At 36.9% G+C, this 13,648-nt stretch overlaps 1 protein-coding gene across 48 annotated transcripts in view; it reads left to right on the forward strand.

Annotated features, from left to right (window-relative positions):
• The window catches only part of GPHN (gephyrin), a 454,199-nt gene that overhangs the window by 325,155 nt on the left and 115,396 nt on the right, over window positions 1-13,648 (forward strand). For 35 of the 48 annotated variants that reach the window (XM_072986103.2, XM_078390238.1, XM_078390313.1 and 32 more), the window contains one exon: window positions 2,094-2,135. The exons of the other annotated variants lie outside the window; for them this stretch is intronic. In XM_072986103.2, coding sequence (XP_072842204.2) covers window positions 2,094-2,135 — 42 coding nt within the window. The remainder of the gene's footprint in view (window positions 1-2,093; window positions 2,136-13,648) is intronic. 48 annotated transcript variants of the gene reach the window in all.

Consider the following 13,648-nt stretch of genomic DNA (forward strand, 5'->3'; position numbering starts at 1 on the left):
GTTTAGTTGAATACCATTCTCCGAATGACCGGAGGGGGGCTACTTGTTATTCAGTAGGTGGTTGGAGGATAGCTTTGCATCGAGCTGATAAATGAAATGGCAAGCAGGAGGTGAGCTGCAGTTGAAGCTCTGCCTCCTGTTAGATCAGCAGCGGCTTACAACCTAATAAGAGCGTAGGCTCCGATTAGATTCTAATGCCACAGGCACAGCTGATCTAGCAGCAGTAGGAGTGGAGCAGGGAGCAAAGCTCCACCTCCTATCAGATCAGCCTAAGAGGAGCACATTGACAGGAGGCAGAGCTTCACTTGCCATTCACCTGCTCGCTCCTCAATCTCTCCTGGCAGTCCAGTCCTTCCAAGGCCATGGACCAGTACCGGTCCAGGGGTTGGGGACCCCTGAGGTAAAGAATTTAATTTGATGAATCAGTTCCTCTTTAATAATGAAATACATTTGCTTATATATTTAAGGTAGTGTAAAATAATTTAATGAGAAAAATCTGAAAGAAAGATCATCTTCTTTCTTATGAAATGACACAAGAAAGAAAAGAATTTATTAAAAGTAACTTACATTATTATTGTTAGGATTAGGAATAATAGTAGTTTAAATTTACATATTTATTTCTAGCCTGCCTTTTAGGCCAAGTCCTCACAAAGTGATGTGCTGTAAAAAAAATAGACACTGAACAGTAATGTCTAATTAAAAACAGCATTTAAAAATCATCTTTATAGTGACATCATCAGTAAATAGAATGACAGAATAAAAATATTTTCTCGGTTCAGTTGAAGGCCACAAGAGGGGTAAACGGGCAGGAAATTCCTCAAGTTTTGGACCATCACCGGAAAGCCCTTATCAATCATAGTTGCCAGCATTATCAGTTATAGAAGCAGGCCAGACAGCAGAGTGTCTGATTCCAGTCTCTCAAGGCTTGGCGAAGTTCTTATAGATGAAGATGATCCTTCAGATAATCTAGTACCAAACTATTTGGAAGTCTGGATGTTGGTATCAGCACTTTAAATTCATCCTACAAATTACTGGAACTCCAATGCAAGTGGTTCAAAATTGGTAAAATATGATCAGAAGGCCTAACATTCTGGCAGCTGAATTTTGTGACAGCTGAAATTTCTTGACTGTATTTAGAAACAATCCTATACGGGTGTACCTGAGGCCAGTTGTGCTTTCTTCAGATGCCATTGCTTGCCATTGAGATCACCAATATTCTCTCTATACTGCATTCAGAAAGATTTCCAAGCTATCTGTTTCATTCTTTAGGGAGTGTAGCACTATCCAACTCCAGATCAGTAGTCTTATTGAATGAGTAATACTTTCCTATATTTTTATGTTGTCTGCTTTTGGATTCCTCCATGAATAGAATAACAAATCACATGCACGGAGTGGATCATTAAAAGAATATGGCTGTAATCCCCAACTTATTTACCAAACAATTGGATTCCACTAAATGGAATGGGACTTACTTTTACATGAATGCATTTATGCTTTTGGATTTAAGTAACAGTAAACCCATAGCCTGGAAACCATTTTACTGTACAGTACTTTTATGATCATGTGAGGATTATCATGGAATCTCCCCACCACCACCAACTAGGAGGTCTCCTTTGTACAGACAATTGTACAGTGGTTATTAAATGGAGCATGCAACCAGTCTGGTGAAGTGTACCTTGCTGGAGGAGGAAAAAAATTACTGCACATTTGCCCTTAAGTGCACAGTTTTTCTCAACTGGATTTTGACCAAAGTTTTTTCTATACATATCTTTAATAAAATCATGGATTTTGAAAACATCAAAAGAGTCATCACTCAAAAAGGATGCTTTTAAAATTAAAAAATTCTAAGATACTTATTCATTTAGAATTGTTTATTCAAATATGAGTACAATCTTAACATATTACTATTTATGTTTCCACCTTAAATGGCCTGATTTGTAATATTTGGTTATGAAAGAATCTGGTTTTAGGAATGAAATGAACCCCCTGCTGTTTCTCACTGCTGGAACCACCTAATAGAAAACCTTTTAAGACCCTTTCTGTTCCACCATTTCCTTTTTAACAATGTTTTCTTTTCCTCACTGCACAACCAGGCTCGGCTCCCTTCGTGTTCATCCACCTATAGTGTTTCTGAGGTATACTTTGCACGTGTTCTGTCACAGTCAAAATTTCTCACTCATCACCCTTTTTATTTAAATTTGTTTTTTTTTTTATTTGGTCTTGCACCGTGTGCAAAAATGAGGAAAAATCAGTTTGTGAGATTGACTCTGCATGCTCACCTTGCCACTATGTGCAGCATGGTTTGATACCACCATAGTAATTTGAAAGCACCCTGGTGTAAATACCAACCAAACACATTTCCCCAGCACTATAACTTTACTAGTAGCTAGTATTAATAATCTATTTACATAGAAGCTGTGTAAAGACTGCACAGAAATGTAATAATACACTGTTTTACTACAATCTCATTAATATCTTAAATTCTAGTAATAGGAAGACGATTCAGAAATTGACGCTGTGTGGAGGTTAATAGTTACATTTTTATACATGAATTGCTTTTAGGACATGTACAAGTAATGTTAAATACTTCAGTCACTGTGGGGTAACCACTTCATCTGTGAGATTTTAGAGGGAAAATTCTTTCCTCTAACGTAATGGTCTTTTTCCACAAATGGAAACCTCTGGAAACTGAGGTAGACTAGTCAACCTAATAAATCCCCATAGAATAGAGTAAAGGTTTAGTATCTGGTTGTCTCTTAAAGAAAATATGAAATATGTCTTAAATGTAGTATCTGTTCTATGCAGTTTTGTACTAACAGATAGATCATGCATCCTTTGCTAATGCACCATCATCAAGACATAGTTACTGCAATATATTCAATCTTCCCCATCTTTTGCATGCACAAACTTTTTGCATGCAGCTTTGTCAAAAAAAGGAAGCCCTATAAATTTTGTTTTCAGTCCTTTGCTGTAATTTCAACCAGTTGCGCTTCTCCTGTGCTAGACACATGGGTGTGCACCTGGCTACTTCCCAATAGACATTTTAGTTATCCACCGATCTGCTGTATGCTTCTGTTTCAAGAGGAGTATCTACTTAATAACTGTATGAGGAATTGTCATGTCTGTTGCTATGGAGCCAGAACAGTGGCAGCTTGCCTAGCTGAGATCTAGCATGGAGGACAGACAAACTCAAAGGATTATCAAGGGGATCTCTATATAGTCAAGGAGAGTTTAGTATATATGGGAATGAACAGCTTGTGATCCTTATTATTATAGATACTATATGTCAACCATTATGAGTGGCTTTTACTTTACTTTTCTCATACATCAATAGGAGCAAATAGAGGCTACGATTTGAAACACAATTGAGGTGGAAGGGCAAAGCCTGATCTCCGTTTGGGAGACTACTGAGTTTAGTGTCTGTAGTAACAGGTGCATTTGGTTTTCATCTCAAGATAGATGGTGTGAATACTGTAGTAGTATTTGTACCAGAAGCTAAAAGGACCAATCATGCCAATGTTGCAGTGTCCATCCTATGAGTTGCGGTACACAGAACCTAATATGCCTGATATCCTACATGTTTGCACTGTCATATTGTACCAAGTTATACATGGCCAAAAATATTGGCACCCTTGTAATTCTGTCAGAAAATGCAACCCTTCTCTCAGAAAATTGTTGCAGTTGCAAATGTTTTGGTACTCACATTTTCATTTCTTAGGTTTGCATTGGAACAACATAAAACAACAGAAAAGAAAAGTCAAATCTGATAAAATCCCACACAGAAGCCCAAAAATGCACTGGCCAAAATTATTGGTACCCTGTCTAAATTGTAAGAAATAATTGCTTTTCAAGTATGTGATACTCCTTTAATTTGTATTTAGACACACCTGTCACAAGTAAGAGGTGTGGGCAATATAGTAATCACACTTGCAACCAGTTAAGATGGAGAAAAGTTGACTCAACTTTTGTGTTGTGTGTGACACTGAGCATGGAGAAAAGAATGAAGTGTAAAGAGTTGTCTGTGGATTTGAGAGGAAAATTGTGGAAAAACATTGACACTCTCAAGGCTACAAGTCCATCTCCAGAGATCTTAATGTTCCTGTGTCCACTGTGTGCAATATCATCAAGAGGTTTACAGCCCATAGCACCATAGCTAACCTCTCTGGACATTGAAGAGCAAAATTGCTGAAAAATTATAACGAAGCGTTGTTCGAATGGTGATACAGAACCCAGATTAACTTCCCAACAAATTCAAGCTGATCTGCAGACACAAGGTACAACAATGTCAGCTCGCACTATCCATCACCATATGAATGAAAAGGGACACTATGGAAGGAGACCTTGGAGGACACCACTGCTGACACAAAGGCATTAAAAAGAAAGACTGGAGTATGCCAAAACTTATGTGACAAAACCACAATCATTTTGGGAGAATGTACTGTGGACAGATGAGACAAAAGGAGAGCTTTTTGGTAAAGGACATCATGACACGGTTTACAGAAAAAGAAATGAGGCATTCAGAGAAAAGAACACAGTCCCTACAGTCAAACCTAGTGGAAGTTCCAAGATGTTTTGAGGTTGCTTTGCTGCTTCTGGCACTGGATGCCTTGACTGTGTGAACAGTATCATGAAATCTGATTACCAAAGAATTTTGGGGTGCAACATAGTGGCCAGTGTCAGAAAGCTGCGTCTCCACCAGAAGTCATGGGTCTCCTTGCAGGACAATGACCCAAAACACACTTCAAAAAGCACTCAGAAATGGTTACAAACAAAGCGCTGGAGAGTTCTGAAATGGACAGCAATGAGTCTAGATCTGCATCCCATAGAACACCTCTGGAGAGATCTCAAAACAGCGGTTGGGAGAAGGGATCCTTCAGATCTGAAGGCCCTGGAGCAGTTTGCAAAAGTAGAGTGGTCCACAATTCCAATCTAGAGGTGTAAGAAACTCATTCATGGTTATAGGATGCGACTGATTTCAGTTATTTTTTCCAAATGGGGGTGCTACCAAATATTAAGTTAAGGGTGCCAATAATTTTGGCCAGCACATTTTTTGGGTTTCTGTGTGGGATTGTATCAGATTTGACTTTTCTTCTCTGTTTTTTAAAGACATAAGACATAAGAAATTTATTTGTGTTGTTCCAATGCAAACCAAAGAAACGAACATGTGAGTACCAAAACATTTACAACTGCAACAATTTTCTGAGAGAAGGGTTGCATTTTCTGACAGAATTACAAGGGTGCCAATATTTTTGGCCATGACTGTATTATGCTGGAAGCCTCTCTTTACCTGAAGAATCCATGCAGTCACTCCAGATTGCATCAGGCATTCATGCCGTTGTTTTCAAAATAGAGGATGGTACTTCTCAGGCAATATTTTGGCATTTCCCTTTGTTTCTCACTCATAGAACAAATCTTTCTGTCTTTTGCTCCCTAATTGTCAACTATTGCTGTCCCAGCCAATTCAAAATGAGGAGCTATATGAGATTAGGCAACTATTCCTTGCGTTGAATAGAACTAATAAGGCCCAAACCTTCTGTACACTTTATGTTTCCCAAATCAGTTTTGGATCCTTAAGACACACCTGAGCCTTTTGACTCTGATGTTCTGATCGTTGTTTGATTTGCCTACTCCTGGCCAAGGGCAAAAGTGCCAATACCTGGAAATTTTCTTTTTAATTTACTTGGTGTGGTCTTAACTGATGTATTTTTTATTTAGACGATTTCTATGACAAATTCTGCCCATTTTTCCTTCAACTGATATACAGATGGGACCATGAATATTTTTCAGAAGGATAGCTACTATGTCAGTGAATCCAGTAGCATCTGCTGGCTTCTTCTGAAATCATAATGAATAAATGAGAGATCCGATATTCAACTAAAACTAAAACCATTCAATTTATGAGTTATAGCTTAGAAGTACTACCTAGCATATATCAGGCATGAAATCGTGTCTGTATGAATGGAAGTAACATGAACAATCAAAGGACTTCAATCCTTCTTATGCTCACAGTTTTAAATGAATTGAATTGTTCTGTAAAAGAACTGGCACCTCATTTAAGAGGAAAACTCAAATATTCTGAGGCCAGAATCATGGCATTTGGAGTATGAATTCCTTTATGTCATTTTCATGAAGACTAAAGCTCAAGTTGAAAAGAAGAGGGTTTTTAAAGAGCTAAGCAATAAGTTGTATGTTTTCTTTGAATTGTGATAAAGAGTTTATATTTTATGTTTTCTGACAAAAATTCATTAATCTGAAAAATTCACTACTGATTAAATAAAATAAATTCTCTACAGTCATCCAATGATGCATAGATTGTTGGGTTTTTTTCTAGAGGATATTATATGAAGTAAAACTGGGCATGTTTTTTCTTTACCCGATGTTTTCACTTTCCATCTTTTTTACATGTTTGAGAGTTACTTTGGCTTGCCATTTTTATATCCTGTTGTATAGGTTTTAGATTCTTGCAGTAATTCCTTCATGTAAATGCACCACAAACGTCTACTTTTAAAGCATAAAAATTTATATCATCCACATAATTAAAATAACAATAATTTGATAGCCCAGGAAGTCACAATCAACTGTATCTAAAACTTGGTTTTAGAAGATTAGTGCTCATTTTAATCATTGGGATATTTTTATTATACTAACATAAATAGGAAATGTTCTCTATAATGTATATCAGTTCCAGATATTTGGATAAATAAGAACAGTCTTTGGCAATATTATCAATATAATATAGCCTGCCAAATTATTGGTTGAAAAGAAACAACAGTCTCTAGTTCATGGATTTCTAAAGAGGAATTTCTATCACAGTGCATCAGAAGACACTCCACCTTTGGAAAGGAGTACCACTGATATGTGGAAAATTCTGATTTAGGTAGGTTGCCTTGAGAAACCAGGATTCTGCTAGAGAAGTGGAAAGCGGAAAAATACAGACAAGATACAAAATTGTGGAAACCATTAAAAACACAAATTACTAAATTGCTTCTGAATATCTACAATTGAATTGTGTTATATAGCTTTAATATTTCATTATGGAAGTTTCCAATAGTTAACTCTACTGCAGTTTTCCTGATTTTTTTTCATCATTTCTAGGCTCTGCATATTTCATAGTAGTACTTATTTGCAGTAGGGCCGTAATAAAGATCTGGAACATTGAAGTTCTGCTTCCTTAGCTGATACCTTCTAACATTCATAGCATCACATTGCTTCATGTGATGCAGAATGTCCTGTGGCCATATTAAGATTCTATATTTTATATTTGTATTTGTTGCTCTAATTAATGTTCGTAATCTCTAATGAAGTTATCACTTTGATCAGTATTGTCTTATGAATAATCCCTTTTTATGAAGACATTCAAATTATTCCTTGCATATGTAACCATAATATACCCTCTGTTCAATTCATGGTTTGTTTGTTTTTAAAAAGATGTTTCATTAAAATGAAGTTCGACTTAAAATACTGGACCGCATTGGCTTCCCTTATTTAAAAACTGTTTGGCCTTCACTGTTTGCACGGTGCTATCTATAACTGGTGTGTGGTTGGATGTTGCAGACTGCATTTGTGGAAGATCCCACAGACCATTTTCAAGGGCACTGTTTTTTAATCTACATTTGTACCACCACCGTTTACTGTCACTGTCAGTCTTCTCTTTAAGACATAAGACATAAGAAATTTATTTGTCATTGCGCTCACAAGTGGGTGCAACGAAATGAGGTGCTCTTCCCCAAGGTAAAACTGGACAACACTACAAAAAAAAGTTAAAATATACACAACTTTCACCATCCAAATATAGATACCCCGTTTTCTCTCAGCAATTAAAATTCCACAAAAACCTATGGCCCCGCATTTAAACTCAATACTTAATGTCACTCTCCTCATCTTTCTTTGGCTTCTGCATGTGCTCTGTTTGAAAAGTGCTAAAAGTGAATAATGAAGGAAGTCTTACAGTTTGCTTGTGGAAGGTGCAGCAGCAGTTAAATATGTATCTATCAAAACAATTACCACTCTAGTTTTCAGTAAGATCGTGTACTATTAAAAAATTCAGTGTGAATGAATTAGATTTCCCATTAGTGCCTTGAAGTCTCTGACATAATAAGAAAGAAACATTTTACAAAGACTCCATGATACGACTGGGTACTGAAAGGGTTTTTTTTTGGTAAAAAATGAGTATCACATATTGTGCTTTTGAGAATTTGTATATAAAAGAACTTGGTTCTTTTATATGTTGCCGTATTCTAATTTAAAAAGAAAACTCTTGTTCTACTTCAGACTTTAAAAAAATGCTAACAAAACATAAGTACAGTAATAGGCTATACAAAGGTTTTCAGATTATTATGAAATTATGACTATAAGGTCATGTACAAACATTTTTGTAGTTTGTTCTTTTATCTGACATTATTTTTTTTTCATGACACAGTGACTGAAATCCTGTTGGGCAAATACAAAAAAGATTAAGCTTTTAGATACAATTCAGTGCAAGTTAAGAAATCTCTGTGGTCATTATCTGTTGCACATTGAGTCATGCAACGTGATGTGCAAAAGATAATGCCTACAAAAATGTCCTAGTTTGTGGCAATTTTTGTCTAAAAGTTACATCTTTGGTGTAACTGTTCAACAGGATTTCAGCCATTATTGAATTCAAGTCTCCATAACATGCAAGTTACCAATGAAAACATAGCTTGACAGCAGTACAATATAGCCTGCCAGGTAATTTGTAAAATGAAATTCTATTGCCTAGAGTAGTGAGTCACAACTAGAGTAGGCACAATAAATGGGTGGAATTTACAAAGGAGTTGACTCACCAAATTTCTGCTGATTCAATGGGCCTTCTCTGGTTGCAACCTACTATGCTAAGGAACAATACGTTTGGTTGAAAAATCTGGTGTTGGTAGAAAGCAAGGTATATTAACTCTAGTTTGCACAGTATAAGAGAGATTAGAAGAAAGACTGTAATGAAAATTACAGTTCCCAGATTTGACTGAGATTAAGGTCTAAAGCCAACTTTCCACTAATTTCCTACAAAACATATTTCTCCTTCTCTCCCCTTCAGCTCTATGTGCTATTCTATTATAAAGGGGTTTCCAGTCCTTCAGAGCCTGCTTCAGCGGTGTTCAGTGGGAACCAGGAATTGCCCCACTTACTTGAGTCTTCTGGAATCTGTTACTTTGGCAACATAATCACACTACTGCCGTGCAGTGTTTTCAGAATCCTTTATTACAGGAACCTTTTGCAGTTTTAGGGATGTTTCATTTAAAGAACCCCAGTGACTTTGGTGGGGTATATGGGTCATAGGTCCTGGTTATTTGTTAAGAAATGGGGCCTTATTGGATTCGCCAAGGGGGAGGGTGGTGACCATTATTTCTTTTTTATAATAATCCTTGCGGTATAATGGTCTGTCCAAGATAGTGCGGTGTTTTGCTGTGCTTTGCTTTCTTTTTGCATCTCATGACAGTGACTGGAGTTCAAAGATTCGCTTCAGACATTGCCTACATAATGGATTTTTTTTTAAAAAAACCAGATTATAAATAGCTTAAAATAGTGAGATTTTGTCTCTTTTATCAATCTGTTGCAGATGTTATGTGCCATCTACTTGTTCTTTTTCACTCTTTGTAAACCATCAGCCAGTCATTTTATATTAATTTACATGTGCTAAAATTCCTAGTATATACAATATTTCCACATGGCAAAACATTTTTGAATGGCTATCCAGTACTCTTTGTGAAAGAGCATTTTCTTTTATTTGATCTTCATATCTATACCTTATATTTCCCTTGGTGTAGCTTAGGATATGGGGTGGATAAGGACAAATCAGCTTATGACGTAGCAGACCTGCCTTTCCCAGGTTGCTTTGTCATCAGTCTTTTTTCACTTGATGTAGTTATAGCTTTTCAGCTTTTCCACAATTCATGTTGTCATCTCTTTTCAACCCCTCTCTGCTATTGAATTGGATCCTGTACAAAGAAAGGGCAAATTGAGATGGCATGTGCTGAATTAATAAAGCATATAATGTTGGCAGCTTTCTGTTTCTTCCTCCTTTGTTTTTTGAAAATACAGCAAATGCAGTGGGATAATTATCCTTAGCTTAGATATCCAGTTCAGACAGTTTTTCCCCCGTTAAATATAAAAAATAGGATTGAAAAATCTATTTTCCCTATTGTTTAGAACTGTTATAGGCAACCCTTTCCTTTCCATCTGTAAATATGTAGAGATAAAATTGTTTACATAATATACTGAAAAACCACAAGGCAAAGTTTGGAGGGAGGAGGGATAGACAGACAGACGTGTCTCAGTACTTATATTGGGATATCCAGCCTTGGGCGAGGACTCTAAACAAAACTTCTGATTTCTTCCAACTCAATGAAAAACTTAAAATCTGTGTATCTTTATAAATTTTAACGTTATCACAATTTTTCAGAAAATACAAAAAACTTCATTTATGCTGTAGATATGTTCTAGAGAATGGGACAATAGGGACCTATTGTCTATTGTCAGAAGGGTTTAACATGCCTTCTTAAGATGGAGGTAACTTTATTTCTACCAAGTACCCAAACTTAGTATTACTTTAATTCAGAGATAGGCAACATCTGAAGAGGCAGTCTAAGGACCACATTCCCTAATTGCTGGCTTCCTTACTTGCTTCTTTATTTGTTTATAATTCAGTGCAGTGGTTATGTATCAAAAGGGTGGATACAGTCAATTTTGTTAACTGAAAAATGGGTTTCGCTTTCAAAAAGTTTTCTTTTATTCTACCCTTTTGTTCTCCTAATGATTTTGTAGGGAAGGTGTGTGTTTTTTAATTTTGATATTTAAAGGGTAGCGGACTAGGGCCCTGAGAGCTCATTTGACTCACCCCTATCTTAACTGTTCTTCCTCTCAACAAATACAGTGACTACTAAGTACTAACCATGTAAAAGGAAAATGAAGCAGTGCCATTCAGTCTTCAAATAATGTATATCTCTCATCTTTTCTTTGTATATCAGAAAAGCCTTTTAAAAAGTTAGTTTTATGGTATGTTTCCTACTCACATTTGATCTGGTAAGTGTTGCATAGGTTTATGGGCCCATTGCCAAATTAATGATGCAAGCAGTTTTTCAAATCAGTGCTTAGCTCCAGAGCGTTTATAAGTAATAAATTGTGAGTGGTAAATAAGTTCTTCTCAGCCCCCTTCTAACATGTGCATGTGTGTTTCCATTGACATCTTTGACCTGCATCTCTGTACATTTTACAAGTCCTTGAATAGATAATTTTCTCTTTCTGCCATAACTACATATATTTCCTATCTTTCATAGTGTAACACAGGCCTCTGAAGAACAGAGTTCTGTGCACCACCTACTCTTTCAGTCTCCCAGTGATCACATTGTTCTGCCCTCAATGTAGTATCAGAATATATCTTCTATGTTGCAATCTGTTTCTGCTTCTTAACTGCTGATTTTAAGCCCTGCCCCAACTTTATCATATAACTTCCTTTCTCATATCATCCAATATGAACTTTTTTACTAGATCTGGTCATCTTCAGCCCAGTTATTAGCTTGATCATTTCTTCATCGTAGGATATACCTTTATTGTGCTGTATTGAGAAAGCAAGGGACGTGGTGGCGCTGCGGGCTAAACCGCAGAAGCCTGTGCTGCAGGGTCAGAAGACCAAGCAGTCGTAAGATCGAATCCACGTGACGGAGTGAGCACCCGTCGCTTGTCCCAGCTCCCGCCAACCTAGCGGTTCGAAAGCATGCAAATGCAAGTAGATAAATAGGGACCACCTTGGTGGGAAGGTAACAGTGTTCCGTGTCTAAGTCGCACTGGCCATGTGACCACGGAAGATTGTCTTCAGACAAAACGCTGGCTCTATGGCTTGGAAATGGGGATGAGCACCGCCCCCTAGAGTCGAACACGATTGGACAAAAATTGTCAAGGGGAACCTTTACCTTTACCTTTATTGAGAAAGCAGTGTATGTAAGTTTTATTTCCCTTCCCTGTACCAAACCTGTTCTCTCCAGTTTAATGCTGTAATGGATGAAATCTTGTTTGTGTATACTCCACAGCATAAGGTTGTGGTATCATTAGCCATGGAAGTTTCTTTGTTTGATTGTTTGCTTGTTTGTTTGTTTTAAATTACACACACATACGCACACGCACACACATATATGCACACATATTGTTACAGACCCCCTACATGCCCCATGTAATCTCTTCATCAGGAATTCTTAGTCTTTTTAAAAAAATAAATTTTATTTGAAAATGAACAAAGCTTAAGAACAAAAAAAACTAAAATACATTCATAACTCAAAATATACTGAATTACTGAAAATTGCCACCGCTGGGATGATTTTTCAGGGGGAAATTCCTCCCAAAGCTTGGCCTGCACATGTTCCCAGCAAACTTGGGGCCTGTAAAAGCCTCAGAACAGGAGAATGAAATATTTAATTTTCAAAAAAATTGGCCTGGCTGATGACATCTGCAGGACTTGCACCATCAGAATTTAAACTCATAATACTCATAAATACTCATATATTTTCTCAACCTTGACCAAAAAATGGAAAAGGACTGCCTCTTTTGAGACATGCTGATGAAAAAAAATTGTAAATGGCTGCAAGATTTTGATCCTGTGTAAATGCAAAAAGAGCATGGCTTTTATTTGTCAACGAGCTGTCATAGTTTAATGGATAGAAATTCCTGACCGAGAAGCCAGAAGTCGGGAGTTTGAATCCCAGTGGACTTCTCAGGAGAGGGAATATTTGAGATCACCTGCAACATGTGTGGCTGATGGGATTAAGTGTTGTGCTGTGCCACCTTTGTAGCCTTAGGCAAGCTGCACAGACCCAAAGTGCAACCAGAAGGAGGGACAGATAAACCACTTCTGAGTACTTTATACTGAAAGGGTCTTACTAAAGTAAATGCTAAACAAGCAAAATGCACAAAGATGCACACATATTCATATGAACGTGTACAGCGCATCCTGTCCTCAACTGCCCTGCTCAACTCTTGTAAAGTCAAGGTTGTGGCTTCCTTTAGGGAGTCAGTCTATTTCGTATTTGGTCTTCCTCTTTTCTTGCTGCCTTCCATCAGATAATACCAGTTTATTGTTAATATAATGTAGTAATACTCATACATTCTTTTTAACACTAGTCTATTCTCAAGTTTTCTGTTAGAAGGCAGTTACTAAGATCCATGTGATATACTTTTTGCCCTGGTGGATTTAGGAGTAGCAGTTTCAATATTCTTATGAATGTTAAGAATTCTACTATCCTTGCACTAGTGGACCTCTTTCTTTTTCTCTTTTCCAAAATGGTAAGAGGACTTCTTATTCTTTTCTATAAATATTACATACTGGGGGTGGGGTGGGATTTTTCTGTTATTGGTAACTTTTTAAACTTCCTCCTTCCTGATTAATATTTCAGGGTAAATTCAATCTAAATGAAATCAAGGGAGATTTACCTTTTATGTAGGGCCAAACTCAATCTCCACAATATATGATTGTGCGTGGAACCTAGAGAAATATGATTTGCTACCTCCTTTCTCTAGCTGCTTCCAGGAGGTAAACAGGCATTTATTTCCATGGACATGATTGATATGAAGGGCAATAGAGGTTCTATATTTGTGTGTTTCCTATGTCATTATATTTTTCCTCACTTACTAAGAAAATGTATTT

This window comes from Pogona vitticeps, chromosome 1 (assembly GCF_051106095.1).
Source record: "Pogona vitticeps strain Pit_001003342236 chromosome 1, PviZW2.1, whole genome shotgun sequence".
NCBI lineage: Eukaryota > Metazoa > Chordata > Lepidosauria > Squamata > Agamidae > Pogona > Pogona vitticeps.